This window comes from Oncorhynchus tshawytscha, linkage group LG27 (genome assembly GCF_018296145.1).
Source record: "Oncorhynchus tshawytscha isolate Ot180627B linkage group LG27, Otsh_v2.0, whole genome shotgun sequence".
NCBI lineage: Eukaryota > Metazoa > Chordata > Actinopteri > Salmoniformes > Salmonidae > Oncorhynchus > Oncorhynchus tshawytscha.
Window position 1 is genome coordinate 15,881,781 of NC_056455.1, and position 19,559 is coordinate 15,901,339.

Consider the following 19,559-nt stretch of genomic DNA (forward strand, 5'->3'; position numbering starts at 1 on the left):
TTGTGGAGTGGTTGAAAAACAAGTTTTAATGATTCCAACCTAAGTGTATGTAAACTTCTGACTTCAACTCTCTCTCTCTCTCTCTCTCTCTCTCTCTCCCAGAGTCGGCGCTTCTAGTGGCCGGGGACTTTAATGCAGGGAAACTTAAATCTGTTTTACCAAATTTCTATCAGCATGTTAAATGTGCAACTCGAGGAAAAAAACTCTGGACCACCTTTACTCAACACACAGAAACGCATACAAAGCTCTTCCTCGCCCTCCATTTGGCAAATCTGACCATAACTCTATCCTCCTGATTCCTGCTTACAAGCAAAAATTCAACCTGGAGGCACCAGTGACTAGATAAATAGAAAATGGTCATATGAAGCAGATGCTAACCGACAGGACTGTTTTGCAGACTGGAATATGTTCCTGGATTCCTCCGATGGCATTGATGAGTACACCACATCAGTCAGTGGCTTCATCAATAAGTGCATTGATGACATCATCCCCACAGTGACTGTACGTACATACCTCAACCAGAAGCCATGGATTACAGGCAGCATCCGCACTGAGCTAAAAGGATAGAGCTGCCGCTTTCAAGGAGCAGGACTCTAACCCAGAAGCTTATAAGAAATCCTGCTATGCCCTTAGACGAACCATTAAACAGGCAAAGAATCAATACAGGACTAAGATCGAACTGTACTACACCGGCTCTGACGCTCGTTGGATGTGGCAAGGCTTGCAAACCATTACAGACACCTCCCTCTGCAACTGGATCCTGGACTTCCTAACGGGCCACCCCCAGGTGGCAAGAGCAGGTAGCAACACATCGGCCACACTGATCCTCAACACGGGGGTCCCTCAGGGGTGCATGCTCAGTCCCCTCCTGTACTCCCTGTTCACTCATGACTACAGGGCCAGGCACGACTTCAACACCATCATTAAGTTTGCCATTGACACAACAGTGGTATGCCTGATCACTGACAACAACGAGACAGCCTATAGGGAGGAGATCAGAGACCTGGCCGTGTGGTGCCAGAACAACAACCTCTCCCTCAACGTTATCAAGACAAAGGAGATGATTGTGGACTACAGGAAAAAGAGGACCGAGCACGCTCCCATTCTCATCGATGGGGCTGCAGTGGAGCAGGTTGAGAGCTTCAAGTTCCTTGGTGCCCACATCACCAACCAACTAACATGGTCCAAGCACACCAAGACAGTAGTGAAGAGGGCACAACAAAACCTATTCCCCCTCAGGAGACTGAAAAGATTTGGCATGGGTCTTCAGATCCTCAAAAGGTTCTACAGCTGTACCTTCGAGAGCATCCTGGTTGCATGACTGCCTGGGATGGCAACTGCTCGGCCTCTGACCGCAAGGCACTACAGAGGGTAGTGTGAACATTCCAGTACATCACTGGGGCCAAGCCTCCTGCCATCCAGGACCTCTATACCAGGCGGTGTCAGAGGAAGGCCCTGAAAATTGTCAACGACTTCAGCCACACTAGTCATAGACTGTTCTCTCTGCTACTACACGGCACGCGGTACCAGAGTGCCAAGTCTAGTTCCAAGAGGCTTCTAAACAGCTTCTACCCCCAAGCCATAAGACTCCTGAACACCTCATCAAATGGCTACCCAGACTATTTGCATTGCCCCCCTTTTTACACCGCTGCTACTCTCTGTTGTCATCTATGCATAGTCACTTTAAAAACTCTACCTACTGCACATGTACATATTACCTCAACTAACCGGTGCCCCCGCACATTGACTCTGTACCGGTACCCCCCTGTGTATAGTCTCGCTATTGTTATTTTATTGCTACTCTTGAATTACTTGTTACTTTTATTTCCTATCCGTATCTTTTTAAACTACATTGTTGGTTAGGGGCTTGTAAGTAAGCATTTCACTGTAAGGTTTACACCTGTTGTATTCGGCGCATGTGACTAATACTATTTGATTTGATTATTTCAACTTCATTTGTCGGTGGGGTGTAACGTGCAATTTATATGGAAAATACGTTGGATTAATTTTTAAAAATCAACGTAAACTGCTTTGAGGGGGAAATTTCAACCACAGGATTATGTTATCATGGTAACCAAATTTAAACAAACATACCATGTATAAAAAAATGTTGAATTTGTACCTGGGCAGGTCGGCTGGGCAGCACCTCCTGCTGGAGAATGAATGTATCTACAGCTACCTTTTGGTCTACCATCCAAGGTTAAACCCAAGCCCAGCTATGATATGTTTCACAGACTATTATCAATGTGCTACCGTGAGAATGATTATTAAGAGATCTCCACTTAAAATCTAAATAGATTCACTATTGTTGCTATTGAAGTTATTCCACAGGGAAGGTTTAACAGAGAAAATGAAACGTGACCATACTTAATCATCAAGGACGCTTTTTACACTTATATAGCATTTGCAAAGTCATCAACAACAATTGGTTGAATTCAACCCAGAATTCAACTAAAAATAGACAATACAATAAGCCTAGGGTTTTCAAGCTCTGGTTGATTTCAAATGTAATGATAGTGATATTGAATTGTGTTTTAATGTCAATGCAACCAAATATCAACATTTGAAGGAGATGTATCTTCTGCTTGGAAAGTTCCATCTCTGACACTGGCTTTAATTCCAGTTGGAATAAAAAATGTATATTTTCAACCAAAAGTCAGAGTTAAAGAATATGACTAAATCAAATTAATCTAGACATAAAATGCATTTAAAGTTTCATTTAATTTGATTTAGTCCTATTCTATAACTTTGATTGTTGGTTGAAATGGAGACGTGAATCCAACATATCAATGATTATTTTGTAGACAAAGTGGAATTATATCACTTTAGAAATACAATGAAATGCATATTAACTAGTTGACAAGTTAAAACCTTGGGGGTCTAAGCTGACATATGGAATTGTTTTAAAATGGTCATACCATGGATCATTTTAGCTATCTAATTTAGAATTTTAAGACCCATTTAGGTTTAAAAAAAATATGAATTAGGCCTTCAGTACTACAGCCCTTAGAAACGCATTGAATAAATGGCAAAGACTTGGCAAAGACAGTCAAAAAGTAAATCATAAAGAACAAGGTTTTGAAATGTCTGTCCTACTTGTATATCTAGGTGATATAAGAAAGACATTTTTAACCCCTTTTTTTGTGGTAGGCACAGAACTACCTCCATACTTCCATTATGTTTTTAACCGCTACTGGTTACCTAGAGATGAGTCCAGTGACACTTGTGGAGGTCATAGAGCAAAACCGAGAACACCATCATGTTCGAGGGAATCTCCCTTTTCCACAGTGGGGGTCACATTAGTTTGTAGCCCAAATGGTTCGGACGCTACAAACAGAAGTTGGCACATCAACGGTATCGACTTTGTAGAGAAAACGAAGACCACCATCGTGAGAGTCTCATCTTTCCATATTAGCTTGTAGGCCAAACCGTTCGGATGCTACAGACGTTTTCGCGAGAAGACCAATTTTTTAAAAATGTTTCATGGTCAAACACCGCTGTATCTTGGCCACCTTCCACCGCATAAAGCCGCCATAGGCAGATTAAGACGCAGCCCATGCAATGAATCTCTACTTTAAATTTGACGTATTTTGATGGGGATTTTTTTATTATGTTACTTAGATGGACGCACTGGTGCGTCAATAAACTCTAGGGGGTTAACAAATGATATGTTGGATTCATGTCTCCAACTCAACCAAAAATAAAAAAGTGACAAGAATGGGATTAAGCCAGTGGCTCAGATGGAACTCTCGAAGCAGTAGATAAATCTACTGTAAATGTTGATATTTGGGTGAATTGTCAACCAAATACAATATTACTTTCGTATTACAGCAAATAGCCTAAAGTTAAGGCTTAGAAACTAATGTAACATTCACACTTAAAATTAGTAACACATCCATGGCCACGTTTTGAATTTACTGTAACTATACATTTCTTATGTAATCACATAAAGCGTGCATTTTCAAGATAGGTCATTGCAGGTATGTGGAGATCTTCACAGTCGCTGTAATAATCTGTAAAGAATCTCAACCGGCATTGATCACTTGTACCATGTACTTTTAATGTAATCTCAACTGCAATCCAGGGCCTGGTTTCCCGATAGCGATGGAATTTAGGCTTACAAGTGTTTTAACTATACATATTTCTTACAATGGCTGAAGATGTACACTGAAAAAAATATGGGGTTGAGGTCAGGGCTCTGTGCAGGCCAGTCAAGTTCTTCCACAACGATCTCGACAAACCATTTCTGCATGGACCACGCTTTGTGCGCAGGTGCATTATGCTGAAACAGGAAAGGGCCATCCCTGAACTGTTGCCACAAAGTTGGAAGCACAAAATCGCCTAGAATGTCATTGTATCCTGTTGAGTTGTGATTTCCCTTCACTGGAACAAAGGGGCCTAGCCTGAACCATTAACAGCCCCAGACCATTATTTCTCCTCCACCAAACTTTACATTTGGCACTATGCATTGGGGCAGGTAGGGTTCCCAGATTTGTTCGTCGGACTGCCAGATGGTGAAATGTGATTAATCACTCCAGAGAACCCATTTCCACTGCTCCAGAGTCCAATGGCAGTGAGCTTTACACCACTCCAGCCCACGCTTGGCTTTGCGCATGGTGAGCTTAGGCTTGTGTGCGGCTGCTCGGTCATAGAAACCCATTTCATGAAGCTCCTGACGCATAGTTCTTGTGCTGATGTTGCTTCCAGAGGCAGTTTGGAACTCTTTAGTGAGTGTTGCATCCGAGGAGGGGTGATTTTTTTAACGAGCTACCTGCTTCAGCGGTCCCATTCTGTGCGCTTGTGTGTTCTACCACTTCGCGGCTGAGCCGTTGTTGCTCGTAGACTTTTCCACTTCACAATAACAGCACTTACAGCTGACCGGGGCAGCTCTAGCAGGGCAGAAATTTTATGAACTTACTTGTTGGAAAGATGGCACGTTGAAAGTCACTGAGCTCTTCAGCAATGTTAATGGAACAGTCACTGAGCTCTTCAGTAATGGAGTGGAACAGTCACTGAGCTCTTCAGTAATGGAGTGGAACAGTCACTGAGCTCTTCAGTAATGGAGTGGAACAGTCACTGAGCTCTTCAGTAATGGAGTGGAACAGGGAAACTCAAAAAGCAGACTCAGACGAGGAGACTGGGATGAAGTAACCAAGGTATTTATTGAAACACGGGGAAGATGGAGTGCAGGCCAGGGGAAGCTCAGGCGGGTTGCAGGAAACCAGGTGCGGCGGCTGAGGCTGGAGCGAGATGGGTTGGGATAAGCAGGTCCGGAGGGGAGGAGGGGTTGGGATAAGCAGGGTAAGCAGGTCCGGAGGGGAATCCAAGGGAGCAGTAGAGTGGGGAATCCAGGACAGAGTAGCAGGATGAGGAGACAGGAACCAGAGTCAGAGCAGGCAGAACTGTAGCGCAGAGGAAAACCCAGGTCAGGCAAGGAAACCAGGCACAACAGGATCTAAATACAAACATCTAGACCCATAGACAGACTGAGCAGAGATTAAGATCTGGCAGTGTGGAAGTGGCAGGGCTGAGTATTTGTAGAGGTCTTGATTATGGAACAGGTTGCAGCTGGTGGGGATCTGCTCTGACTCCAGCACACCCGTCTCCGCACACACAATTACACACACACACAGAGGGAGAGGGAGAGAGAGGGCACTGGGGGAGTGGTGGCAGGTCAAGAGACACGTGGCAGGAGGGCGTGGCAGGAGCAGATGTAACAAGTAAGGCCATTGTACTGCCAATGTTAGTGTATGGAGATTGCATGGCTGTGTACTTGATTTTATGCACCTGTCAGCAACATGTGTGGCTGAAATAGCTGAATCCACTCATTTGAAGGGGTGTACTTATGTATGCAACTCTACTTGCTCGCTAGCCTAACTTCCTTTCATGGGCAGCGATATGCCAGGCCTGCTTGTTAACACTAGCAATCTACATCTAGCTTCATATTTAACTTCCATCCTCTCAGGCCAGGGGCACAAGGTTTAAATTTAAGGTTAGATCAGAATCGCCGTTCTAATCATTGGTCAGTACGGAGAATTAAATAAAACCACAAGTCCAAATCCATATCTCCATCGATGGCTAATTTAGGAAAGGGATGATTTTAGCTAGCAAGCTAGCTAGCCACCAGAGGAAAACAACACAACCATAACGTTTTTTTTCTGTCAATAATGAAGTTTGGATTGGGCAAATCCAAACTGGCTTCCCTTGACGCGTTTTTTTTTGTGCGCCAGCACCATACACAGCTGAGCTCACTCAGTTTAGCTCAACGCTGATTGGTTATTATTTTATTTGTTTTATATCAAGGGATGCAAAATGCTCGCTGGCTTCCCTTGCATTCAATGCTACTGGCGGCAACAATGTCATACCCTTTCTGACCAGACAGCATCAGATAGATACCCTACACATACTTCAGACAGAGGGGTGCTGTTTTGTTCATTTGGATGCTTTCTCCAGTGAAATATGTACAGCCTCTTGCGAATTGAAGGAAATGTATGAATCACAGGTAGACGAAATATGTTTTTTTGTTGTTGTAAATGTTTGGGGGAAGCCTGGCTTTCCTTGGCATCCATGAATACACGTCACTGGGTCTATGTAGCCTACAGTAAGTAGGCTGTTTTTATTTTAATGCAGTCATCTCGGTTTTCATTTTAAGCTGATTTTTATCCTTCCCTTGTTTGTAACAATTGCAAAGACATTGGCAACTTTATACTTGTAGTCAACTTCGGTGTGAAGTTATCAGTGGTCACAGAGCTTCAGATAAACATCTTGGTTTATATGTTTAGCGGAGATCTTCTGTGCATACAGACCTTATAAGTGACATGGTAGGGAAAAACGCGTCTAACGACAGACTTAGCTGCTCTATGAGTGGTCTGAGGCCGTTGGTAAATAAATAGCGTTTTCAATTGAAACTTTAGTAACGATGGTATTGGGACGATGCTCCTACGAAAGGTTCTAACTATGAACTTAGCCTTAAGATGCTTTTGGGAAACTGGGCCCAGGTCATTTGGTTCTGCTATTAGATAAATAAACAAAATATCTGACATTGTATTCCCATTTGAACTTTGCTGTGCTTTAAGATGGTTGAAAGCACAGTGATTGGAAGCAACACATTGGAAATTCAACTAACTTTTGTCTGTCTTTTTTTAGTGGGTGAAAATAGTTTGTAATCTCATTTATCAACTTCTCAACCAAATAGGACCCAATTAATTATCCACGTTGAAATGACGTAGTGTGCTCAGTGGGATGTTACACTGAAACATATTGTCTTCATTGAGCCACTGCAGACAGAGTGCCGTCTGTCCAGTTGCGTGTGGCCATATCGACCACTGTGTACATGATGAATCAGCCCATAGAGGTGATGGAGGCGATAGAACCCCTGAGAATAAAGGCCTCCCTCTGACTGTCAGCATGAGTCATCATGCCACTGGCAGCACATCACTGTGTTGGCTGTCTCTCAGTGTCATTAGCCTATATGAGTAACTTCATCTAATAAGCAATCAACCCCAGAATGAATTACAGTAGATCAATGTGTTGACTCTTCATTTCATCTCATAATTTCTACTTATTTTCCCACTTTAATGGAAGTACGTCACAACCATTCGCTGTGATGGTCTTTCTATAGCCTAATTGTTATTGGTGACATTGTATATTTGGTGTTGACTATTTGTTGACAGGAGATGTAATTTTCATCATATGCCCTCACCAGCTAGGTTAGTCATCATTATGAAGCCATTAGGACATCAGAGGTATTTTTTTTCCAATCTGTCTGTCTGTTGAATTAGCTTCAGCCTATCCCAGGGTGTTTATACCATATGCAAATGTCTGACTGCCACTTCTGTTGTCATCGCACCTAGAACATCATAGTTCCTTGTCACGCTCTGTTACTCTCAACTCTCCCACTGAGGAGATTTAATTGTCTGAGATATCAAGTCAGGGGGTGTAATTTGACTTTAAAAGTATAGAATCACCAGGAAATGGAAAACCCTGAGGATGGCACTTGAGAACCAGAGTGATGATTTGCCGGCCCATTTCAGAAGTGCTTCAGCAGTTTTGTCATTTCAATCAATTGGTTTTAGTGTAGGTCACAAAGACAGTTAAGTTGAATAGCTTTTGAGACAAGTGGAAATATGTAAGTGTTTGGAAAATGATTATTGAATGATGTCTCATACCATACCAGACATTTATCTGAGAATTATTCACAGCGGAGGGGTGAAATGAACTGCACTCCAGTGAAACAACAAACCTTGTATAAAAGATCCAGCCTTTCTCAATAAGAAATTCTACTCATAATAAGGCTGTCTGTTGAGGTTTGGTTCCCTCTTGTGTCACAGTGGTTAGTCACAACTTTTGTTTCCCTATAGGACGGGATGCCCTGCAACTCTCCAATCTTGCTCCCCTCTTCTCCCAGATGTCTGGCAGAAGAGCTGTGGAGGAAAATGCTGGACGGAGGCCAGATAATGTGTATCTAGGCCACCACTAAACTGTGTTTTATTCCATTCTGATCAGAGCTACAGTCTGTATGTAGGCCACTCACCACTAAACTGTGTTTTATTCCATTCTGATCAGAGCTACAGTCTGTATGTAGGCCACTCACCACTAAACTGTGTTTTATTCCATTCTGATCAGAGCTACAGTCTGTATGTAGGCCACTCACCACAAAACTGTGTTTTATTCCATTCTGATCAGAGCTACAGTCTGTATGTAGGCCACTCACCACTAAACTGTGTTTTATTCCATTCTGATCAGAGCTACAGTCTGTATGTAGGCCACTCACCACTAAACTGTGTTTTATTCCATTCTGATCAGAGCTACAGTCTGTATGTAGGCCACTCACCACTAAACTGTGTTTTATTCCATTTTGATCAGAGCTAGTCTGTATGTAGGCCACTCACCACTAAACTGTGTTTTATTCCGTTCTGATCAGAGCTAGTCTGTATGTAGGCCACTCACCACTAAACTGTGCTTTATTCCATTCTGATCAGAGCTAGTCTGTATGTAGGCCACTCACCACTAAACTGTGTTTTATTCCGTTCTGATCAGAGCTAGTCTGTATGTAGGCCACTCACCACTAAACTGTGTTTTATTCCGTTCTGATCAGAGCTAGTCTGTATGTAGGCCACTCACCACTAAACTGTGCTTTATTCCATTCTGATCAGAGCTAGTCTGTATGTAGGCCACTCACCACTAAACTGTGTTTTATTCCATTCTGATCAGAGCTAGTCTGTATGTAGGCCACTTACCACTAAACTGTGTTTTATTCCATTCTGATCAGAGCTAGTCTGTATGTAGGCCACTCACCACTAAACTGTGCTTTATTCCATTCTGATCAGAGCTAGTCTGTATGTAGGCCACTCACCACTAAACTGTGTTTTATTCCATTCTGATCAGAGCTACAGTCTGTATGTAGGCCACTCACCACTAAACTGTGTTTTATTCCGTTCTGATCAGAGCTAGAAAGTCTCAGTAAAAGAGAGCTATTGATTTTTCATATTTGTTAATGTTAGTGAATCTAAGGAGTTTCATGATACATGATCGTGGAGTGTGAAACAACACAAACATAGGGGTATCTTTTCTAGTTAACACAGTCACAGCTCAACATAAAGTCATCACTTTTAAGAGTTCTATTGCCCTTCCAGAGGGGTTTTGAACTTGCATGAGATAACTAGCGACAGTGAGTTTCCTTCCTGTCCAAACAACTAATGTGAAGGTCATCAAAAAGAAAGGAGGACCAAGGCACTGCTCATGGATTGAATTAAAATGCCTTTATTTGTATGGCATGTTCAATGAAAACAAAGATGAAAAACTCTGACATGTTTTGGCTGCATGGCCTTCGTCAGGGAGTACAAAAATATGATAATGCAATATCCTCTTTTGAACAGCTTTTCCAATAAACCCTGATTTGAAGAGGGAGTGGTTACAGAATTCATGGGACAACACCTAGTAAGCAATACTATACACATTAAAAAGTGAAGTACTGTAGTACTGTAGATATGTTATCAAAAGCTAGAAGCATCAGAACCTCTAGAAAAGTAGTTCTAACCTTGAATATGACTGGGCAAAGTGTTAAGAATAGGAGAGACCCCTATTTTATAGTACACTAGATCACAGCAGACATGGACCACCGCAGTCTAAACATGGCCAAGGGAAATAGATCAATATGTCCACTAGATGACAGCAAAGGGACCTCCTACGACCCTACAGGAAAGGTGAGAAATCCATATCTTCATTTAAACTAGGGTACTTAGTGGCCTGTAGTTTGTAAATCCATATCTTCATTTAAACCAGGGTACTTAGTGGCCTGTAGTTTGTAAATACATATCTTCATTTAAACCAGGGTACTTAATGGCCTGTAGTTGTAAATCCAAAGACTTTCCCTTTGGTTTAGCTGTTTAAGACGGTCCCATTTTCTAATTGAGGCCGGAACATGATCAATACCCGTAGCTTGTAGGGAGGCAGGGTTGCCATGGTGTAAGGACTTGTAGTGCCTTGCCATGGGGTCGTCTTCATTGCCTACCCGTATGGTGCACTTGTGTTCCGCTAGGTGGTTTTGAAGGCATCTCTTTGTTCATCCAATGTAGAATACCTTGTAATGGACATTCAAATCTGTAGATGACACGAGTAGTATTGCAGTTAATGAAATGCTTGACTTGATTCTCTGTTTTAGAAGCTGTGTCATCAAAATAATTTTTCTGTGCATTATTTCTGCGATGTTTGCACTGTTTGCATTTAAAAGAGCTGCCGGGTTTGTGGTCTAGACAAGTCTTTTGAGAGTTACTAAGAAGACTAATTTGTCATTTAGAGTAGGACATCTCTTAAAGCTTATGACTGGTGGCTCTGGGAAGACTTCGCATAGTAGCGTATCACTTTGGATGATTCCCCAATTATTTTTTTATGTTTCTTTTAATGTTCTCTGCTTCAGTGCTATATTTTGTACCAAAATACACTCTCTCCGATGTATCACGAGGCACTCCCCTTTGCAACAAGTTCTCTCTATCAAGTTGTCCGGCCATTAAACCTGGATCTTTCAGGACCTGAGCACTGTAGCCCTGGTTCAAGAAGCAATTCTCCAATTCAGCTGTAGTCTCTTTCCTGATTCTGCAGACTCTTTGGAATTGGCCATATGGAATGTTCTCTTTTAGCCTTTTGGGGTGGTAGCTGTCTCCCCTCAGAATGTTATTTCCATCGGTAGGCTTCCTTAAGATTTATGTGTGCAAACAAACGTTGTCATTTTTACTGATGTCAAGGTTGAGAAAATGAATGTTATCCTTCTGTCTACCAAAACCTACTATTGTGTACCTTAGCAGCTTCTGTCTACCCAAACCTACTATTGTGTACCTTAGCAGCTTCTGTCTACCCAAACCTACTATTGTGTACCTTAGCAGTGCTTCCTCCTTGTTTCTACAAAATAATGTGAAGGGTTGAACTTGTCATCTTAAATGTATGTGAGCTGACTGTCAATGCCTTTGAAGCCAGAGCTTGGGTATAATGCCATTCTCCACACCATGACCGTACCAGGCCTGCCAGTCGTGTCAGTCTGATTCGGGGCTCATAGGACTGCATGAAAATGGTTGCCATAGCAGCAGGGATGTAGATTGCTCTCTGTCATAGTAGGGATGGCCCTGGGTGACCTCAAGAATGGCCGCCTCCTCTCTGTCTTTCTGTCTCTTCTCTGTGATTTATTGCCTTAACCCAATGACATACTCCTCTCCCTCTCTTCTCTGACTAGTCCTGCAGGTGCAGGAGCACAAGTGGTCAGGCTGGTCACAGACATGTTGATTTTCATGGGTGTCTGAATGAAATCTAGGGATTGTGACAATTGGTTTCATCTATCTCTCCTCCAGTTTTCAGGTCTCATATCATTAGTTATCATATTATATATAAAACATTTTCACTAGGTTACAAAAAGCCAGAGGGAGGATAGAGGATACATTGTGGAAAGGTGAGATCATTCAACTTTGTGAGTAACTTCTGCCCATAGTTACCTAGCAAATATATTAGAATAGTAGAATAGATTCTTAGCAATTGGATTCATAGAATGGGCCAAAGCAGGCTAGTCTAACAGGTGCAAACTCGTCAGGTCCTAGTCCTACCAATCACACCAGTCACACTGCAGCTGTCATAAGACACTTGGTTTGAGTGTCCTCCCATTCAGACCATTGAGTGCTGCTGTTGATAAACTCACCAAAAAAAGAAATGTCCTCTCACTGTCAGCCGCGTTAATTACAATGAAGATCTGTGAAGTTATTTGGATTTTTACGAATTATCTTTGAAAGACAGGGTCTGCTCAGCTGCTGATGTCAAAGGGAACTGGCCATGGTGCTAAAAGTAAAAAAGTAGGCCAAGGCGTCAACGAATGTGAAAAAATCTGGTATGTAAGTTTAAAGTAAATTATACTGTCCAAAAACTAAACATGTATTTTGTTATTGAATAGCCTGTGTGCTTTTAAATGAAAGCCTAGTTCCTACAGTTATCTATGATGTTGGCTTTCTATTCTAGAGACTAATTCACTGCTATTTTGATTTAGGCTTCTGTGCAGGGCTGACTGGGACATTTTTATGAAAACAGGAGTCATTTGTGCTGCAATACTGAAACTTTTGATTGTATGTATCACTCGTTAGATGGCGCTGCACTGAAGACAGTTCTAGGCTACTTGCACAATCTGAAAATACACCGCCAGAAAGCGAATGGAGTCTAGCACACATTGTGTGCTCACTGGTGAGCAATGGACTTTTACGCTCGATAACTCTGCTACCCTTTTCCCAACTTGAAACACATACACGTTTACCATGTTAACAAGGAGAGGAGTGAACAATATTACTTGTGTTTTTCCAACAGAACGACTAGGACTCCGGAGTCAGGGTTAATTTACGGACTAATTTAAACTCAGCGGAAGCAAACTATTGTATGCAGCTGGGTAAGCGGAGTGTATTCCGTCTGAACTTTACTAAACCAATCACGTGCAGTATTGGTTATCCGATTCCGAAGTCGATGTATCGATATTTTAAAAGCTCTATTAATTCACAATGACTATATTTATGTTTGCGCTTAGGACACTTTGTGAAATATACACAATGTTGTGGGCTCTTTGCGTTTTCTCCTTCTCCGGAAAATGAGTGCTGTGAACACAGACTATTCAACTATGGTGAGAAGATGTCTTCTGACGTTCAAACCATTCAGGTAAGCGTTTACATGTAGGCTACTGTTCTAGTGGTCTCGATGTACAGGCAGTGTTCTCTCTGTGTAGCCTAAGTCTGAAATTGAGTTGGAAAAAACAATGTGTTACCCTTATGAAAATGGGAACGTCATGAGTAGACTACAACAAACTCACAGGGGTCAGGTTGCCTTGACAGGAGTACACACCTGTGATGTCATAGAGGTGTGAAAATGGATCTGTCATGTCAGAAACATGTTAGTAGGCTAATGGCATAACAGGTCAAGGTGCATTGCAGACAGTGCACAACAAGACTGAATATGAACTACACATTTCTACAGTAGTTTGCCTGTATTTTCCCCTGTACACAGAATGACATGCATGTATCTATACAGTAGGCCTATGCACTTGACACCTGAGTCAATATAGATCAGTGCATTGTTTCAGAGCTCTTGGGCATACTCTGATCACTATGGTAAACCTGAACTCTGCCAGCACTCTAAAGGCAGTTAGGCGTGTGCCTAGTGTCTACTGTGAATGAATTCATGTGTGTAGAATGTGTTCATTGACATGCAAGCACACAAAGGTACAGATCAGCTGACAGTAGGTGATATCAACTAGTTATGTGTATTTCTGAACACACTGGTTTTAGCTTTCATGAGCACAAAACTCCGCTCTTCACCATTAGCCCAAATATTGGACAGTGATGAAGTGTGACATCGCTCTTAGGCAGTAAGAGTATAATAGTTCCTCTGAATTAAATGAAGCTCTCTTATAAAGGGCTACCCTTGGGATGAGAAGAAAGAAAGCAATATCATAACCTGTGTTAAATGAGCAGCAAGTGATGTGAGCTGTGGTGTGTAATATGTCAATCTAGCTCTCCATCCAGCAGCTCTCCTCTGGAGGAATGGACCGGAATGGTTTCAAATATTTCAACATTTGCATGAGCATTTCTCAGTGGAACACTTTTCTCACGCAAGGATGTCATCTACAGTTTGAAAGGCGTCTGTTATGAGCATTCATTTCCACCCACCATTCTGCACATTTGAAAATGTCTATAGGGATTGTGGTTGCAGTCACACACATGCAACTGTAATCCTTAATGTTATACTTTTTCAGTTGACTTTACATGCATAATGTAGTACACAAGACCCATGTACTGTATGTAATATGCCATTATCCTTTGTCCACAACCAGATCCCCAGCATTGACGTAGGTAGATTAGTTAAGTATGATGATTGATTGATAATTAATCCATCTCTAGTCTCGACAATTGGATTCTCTGCACTCTGTTAAATGGCAAGAAATGCAGTGATGGGATCAAAACACTTAGTGAAACCGAAGTGGACTTAAAAAAACGAAGTAAAATCATTTGTTTTCATGATGCCGTCAGCTCCTGTTTACCGAGCTATACGAGGTGCACCTGACTACCCCCATGAAAATAATTGCAACGCATTAGACCAATGACCATCAAATTCAAACTTGTCATCTTTAAGTTCCTTTATTTTGCATCATCTTCTTGTGCCCCATTATTCCTTTTGTACTGTACAGCTCTTTTGCTTTCATTCTGACAGTTGACCCCCCCTCTTCTCTTCTCCCCTGCCTTAACTCCCTCGTTTTTCTCTTATTGTTCCCCCTAAGTTCTAACCCTGAGTCTTGCTCTCTGTCTCCTGGCTGCCCTGGTCCCTGTCCCTGCAGGATCTTTGTGGCGGGGATCGGCTTCTTCAGCCTGTGCTTCCTAATGACCTCCCTGGGGGGGCAGTTCTCGGCCAAGCGACCCGGAGACACTCCCTTCACCATGCGGGCCGAAGGTAAGCTCCAGAAAACAGACATTACAGCGTCTCTCTCTCGGTAAAGCCTGGCAGCCTCTGACTACATACGTTCTCTGTACACAATAAACACGGATGAACATGCCGAGTGCAGCAGAAGGCCTTGATTGCAGGCAGCTGGCTGACAGACTTCATCAGTCTGCTGCTCACCAGGTGGGGGTTAGAGGGGCTGGGGAGATAGTGATGTGGGTCTTGTTACCCTCCCCTCACCTCCCTGTAGTCTTGCTAAGATGTCACCCCCTCCAGGTCTTTAGTATTCACCCTAGTCAGTGTTCCGTGCTCTGGGAAAGCAGGCTCTTAATTTTCAGAGCACGTTATCTGTGTTTGTTCTATGTGCCCCTGCATTTATATCACAGTGCACAGATCATTTAGAAGAGTCAATGTTAGCTTGGGCGCAGTTGCCTCTCAGCTTAATTACAGCCTGACACTCTGCCCTATGAGGTTGAGACAGTGTCAATGTGGGCATTATCAGGTGACACAACCACCCAACAGAACAATAGAAAGTCAAGAGAACTCAGAATTATTCCTGTGCCTTGTTGTTTTACAGATGATTTGCTTTATGGTTTGTTCAGCAGTGATGCATGCTTGTAGACTAAAATGCTGCTGCAGTGCAGTGATAATACACAGTACAGTAGGAATCTCTAGTGACAGCTTATTTGTCTGTGTGAAAGCCTGATCTAAAGCAGAATCCCTCTCTGTCCTCCAAACTGTGGATAAAATCCATAAGTGATGGATAATCTTCATATAATGTAATCTGCCGTGCTGCACGCCAAACCCAGCAGAGAGAGAGAGGGAGAGGGACGTGGGCACGCAGGCAGGCAGAGGAAGGCTGGAACGCAGCCTGATAAATTAACCACTCACAGGCTGCAGTCTGGGGAAGGCATTTGGCCCTCAGCTCATTAAACACTGCCTGCTACCCAACCAGGGAAAGCCTTGCTAAGTAAACTCTGAGCTTCTGTGTGTGTGCGTCTGTGTGTGTGTATTGAATGGGAAGGATGGAGGTCAGTGTTCATTGGAGCAGCACCAGGATAGTAGACACTAAGTCAGCTACTTCTGGCCCCAGGGGTGACACAGAGAGCCTGTTGACTGTGCGATCTGCTTTAGTGATGAGGATCTTTTAGTGCACCCGCGCACACACACAATTTGTGTTTTGCAAGAGGGAGGAAAAAGGCTAGGGGCCAAGTAAATGGGGGATATTTTTACGTATTAGACCAACTGAGCATAGAAATATATCTCAGATTGACTGTGACGGTAATAAGCCTTTTAGTAGAGCTCATGAACGGACCCGTAGTTGATAGAGGAGGAGTTTAGATGTAGATGGACAGGAGAGGAAGTATAGAAATGAGGAAACCCAACAGACTGGTTTCTAACGTAGGGAAAAGAGGGTTGCTTGATGAAAGGCGTCACTCTCCCTCAGCAGTTTGTTTTTATAATGGAACACACTTGCAATGCAACCACAAGATAAAGCCTCAACAAAACTGTGTTAGGACAGTCCACTGTTTTCTGTTCATTATAGACAATACAGTCATTAGAGGCAGCCGGAGCCTATCATAACATGTTGTCCATAATGTTCTTTCAGAGAAGTCTAAATTAAATTTGAGTAGATACAGTATACTACTATACAATAAATGATGATGCTGTAGGCTAGTGGGAGGACTACAAATCAATGAATCGTTTGTAGATCCTTCCCAGATCCTGTCTGTATAGTATCCAACTATGCAAGCTTTGATGCTATTTACATTGGATGATCTGTTTGTCTAGGGCTTTATGGGCTTGTTGTGTGGACAGGGAGAGAATTAGCAGGCATACAGGCTCTGTTGTAGGATTCTCCCTGGTCGGATTAGTGACCACACTGGGGATATACACAATGAAATAGAAAAAATTCCTTAAGGTTTCATACTGACAGTTTGAATTTGCATTTCAGTTACCTCCACTTTATTGATATGTCTCAATTCAGACCTGTCTGAGTCAACATCAATACCACTCAATATATTGTAGCCTATTCTCTGTGACTGCTGTTGCTCAATTCTTATTGATAGTACAATATTGTACTATTTACTTCTTCTGTCCCGTTGCTTTACCTGGCTACACCCAGTAGTCCACTGAAATAATGTCTGTACAAACGTTTACCCCATTATTGGTGCAGGTTAACATTTTTGGGGGTGAGTCTTGTCCGTGACGCAGAACTGAGTGATATCCACTAGATGTGCCAGCTGCAAAGTCAAAATGAGCTATATTGTAAAAATGAATGAAAACCTAATTTAGGTTAGTGTTAGGCATTAAGGTTATCAGTGTGGTTGGGGTTGTATGACTTTGTGGCTGGGCCAGCTAGTGACCACTGAGCAGAGCTGCCTCCAGCACATGAGTCATCCCAATAAATGCTAACCTGCATTATGCAGGTGGTCTTTCATGGAATGTGAAACTAATGATGTGGTGGGGGACTATTTCCTGGAAAGGACGAAGGCATGAAATTGGGAAACGTTTGATCCTCTCTATCTTAAAGGCTGCAGAGGTGTTCCAGGGGCTTCTAATAATGTCTTTGAAGCCCTCCCTCACGGAGACCCCTTTTTCCATAGGGGCTATTAACGTGGCCCTGCCTGGCTGTTGGGTAGATGGAGAAAGGGTAAAGTTAATGAGCTCCAAGATTTGCCCTTGGCAGGCTGATGCTGTTTAAATGGTTGATATACAGTAGTTTGGATGTAAACATATATTTTTTTGTCTGTCCCCCCTGTACGGCTGAGAGATGAGGCAGAAGTTCCATTGTGCTGTTCTACACACTCAATCTGAGTAGCTATTCTATCAGACTAGCAATACACACTCAATCAGAGCTAGGTTACAGTACTGTAGCATCCTTTTAAGGAACAACCCATTATGAAGCTTCTGTGTGTCTATTCACTCAGTCACTGTAACAGTGTGTTTGTGTACTAGGCCTAAGGTGTTCTCTCAGCAAAATGCCACTGATGGATGTTGGTACACATCTAATTAACAGGAGGAGTCTGGCGCTAATATGGGGCCAGGGAAGTAGACTGGCTCACACACGTATTAGGCCCGGAGGCCAAGTGAGGGGTAATAACTCATGAACTCTCACCCCATATGTTGTTTTCCCCTACATCTTGTAACCCATAGTAGGTCACGTATTGCGTCAGAAAACATAGTGGTTGGGCAGGAGCCACTAAGGTGAGGATGAAACAGAGAGAGCTGATTAACTATTTTGCAGGATGTACACGAGTGAAAATGACATCTAATTTGACCTCCATTCAATGTCACGGCTATCTTGTCACAATGTGTTCACATGTTCATTGAAATGCTAATAATGCAGTTAAATCTATCCTCGTGTTAAGACTTTCACTGCAGCTGTGTTCAGTGACGCGTTCATGACAACGATAGACCATGTATTGTGTCGCTCAGCAGTCGTCACTACCTAAAATAGAGCAATTAACTGAATTCTCAAAGTGAAGACATGGCTTTTTACTGTACAGGTCTCTATAAAAACATAGATTGCCTTGGTGAAAGAAAAATGGCACGCTTGAAACAGAGGGCGGTCTTCTCAGAAGTGGTTTTGAAAAATAGGGAAGAATTGGCCTTTGTTACAGCATGCATGTGTAGTCCCCACGGACAGAGAGACACTGCAGGAGGTCCAGCAGGCTGTGTAGTCCCCACGGACAGGAGGTCCAGCAGGCTGTGTAGTCCCCACAGACAGAGAGACACTGCAGGAGGTCCGGCAGGCTGTGTAGTCCCCACAGACAGAGAGACACTGCAGGAGGTCCAGCAGGCTGTGTAGTCCCCACGGACAGAGAGACACTGCAGGAGGTCCAGCAGGCTGTGTAGTCCCCACGGACAGAGAGACACTGCAGGAGGTCCAGCAGGCTGTGTAGTCCCCACGGACAGAGAGACACTGCAGGAGGTCCAGCATGCATGTGTAGTCCCCACAGACAGAGACACTGCAGGAGGTCCAGCAGGCTGTGTAGTCCCCACGGACAGAGAGACACTGCAGGAGGTCCAGCAGGCTGTGTAGTCCCCACGGACAGAGAGACACTGCAGGAGGTCCAGCAGGCTGTGTAGTCCCCACGGACAGAGAGACACTGCAGGAGGTCCAGCAGGCTGTGTAGTCCCCACGGACAGAGAGACACTGCAGGAGGTCCAGCAGGCTGTGTAGTCCCCACGGACAGAGAGACACTGCAGGAGGTCCAGCAGGCTGTGTAGTCCCCACGGACAGAGAGACACTGCAGGAGGTCCAGCAGGCTGTGTAGTCCCCACGGACAGACACTGCAGGAGGTCCAGCAGGCTGTGTAGGCCCCACGGACAGAGAGACACTGCAGGAGGTCCAGCAGGCTGTGTAGTCCCCACGGACAGAGAGACACTGCAGGAGGTCCAGCAGGCTGTGTAGTCCCCACGGACAGAGAGACACTGCAGGAGGTCCAGCAGGCTGTGTAGTCCCCACGGACAGAGAGACACTGCAGGAGGTCCAGCAGGCTGTGTAGTCCCCACGGACAGAGAGACACTGCAGCGTTGCAGTTCTTGGCACGCTCAAACCAGTGTGCCTGGCACCTACTACCATACCCCGTTCAAAGGCACTGAAA

The 19,559-nt window shown here is 43.5% G+C and overlaps 1 protein-coding gene across 3 annotated transcripts in view; it reads left to right on the forward strand.

The window, feature by feature from the left end:
* The first annotated feature begins 12,192 nt into the window (after positions 1 to 12,192).
* Positions 12,193 to 19,559, forward strand: part of LOC112237970 (alpha-1,6-mannosylglycoprotein 6-beta-N-acetylglucosaminyltransferase B) — a 77,603-nt gene continuing 70,236 nt past the window's right edge. The window contains exons 1-5 of one of the 3 annotated variants that reach the window (XM_042307276.1): positions 12,193 to 12,367; positions 12,618 to 12,714; positions 12,835 to 12,913; positions 13,049 to 13,176; positions 14,849 to 14,961. In XM_042307276.1, coding sequence (XP_042163210.1) covers positions 13,109 to 13,176; positions 14,849 to 14,961 — 181 coding nt within the window. In that variant the 5' untranslated portion in view covers positions 12,193 to 12,367; positions 12,618 to 12,714; positions 12,835 to 12,913; positions 13,049 to 13,108. Of the gene's footprint in view, positions 12,368 to 12,617; positions 13,177 to 14,848; positions 14,962 to 19,559 lie in introns of all 3 variants that reach the window. The other 2 variants (XM_042307275.1, XM_042307277.1) reach the window with 2 other exon arrangements.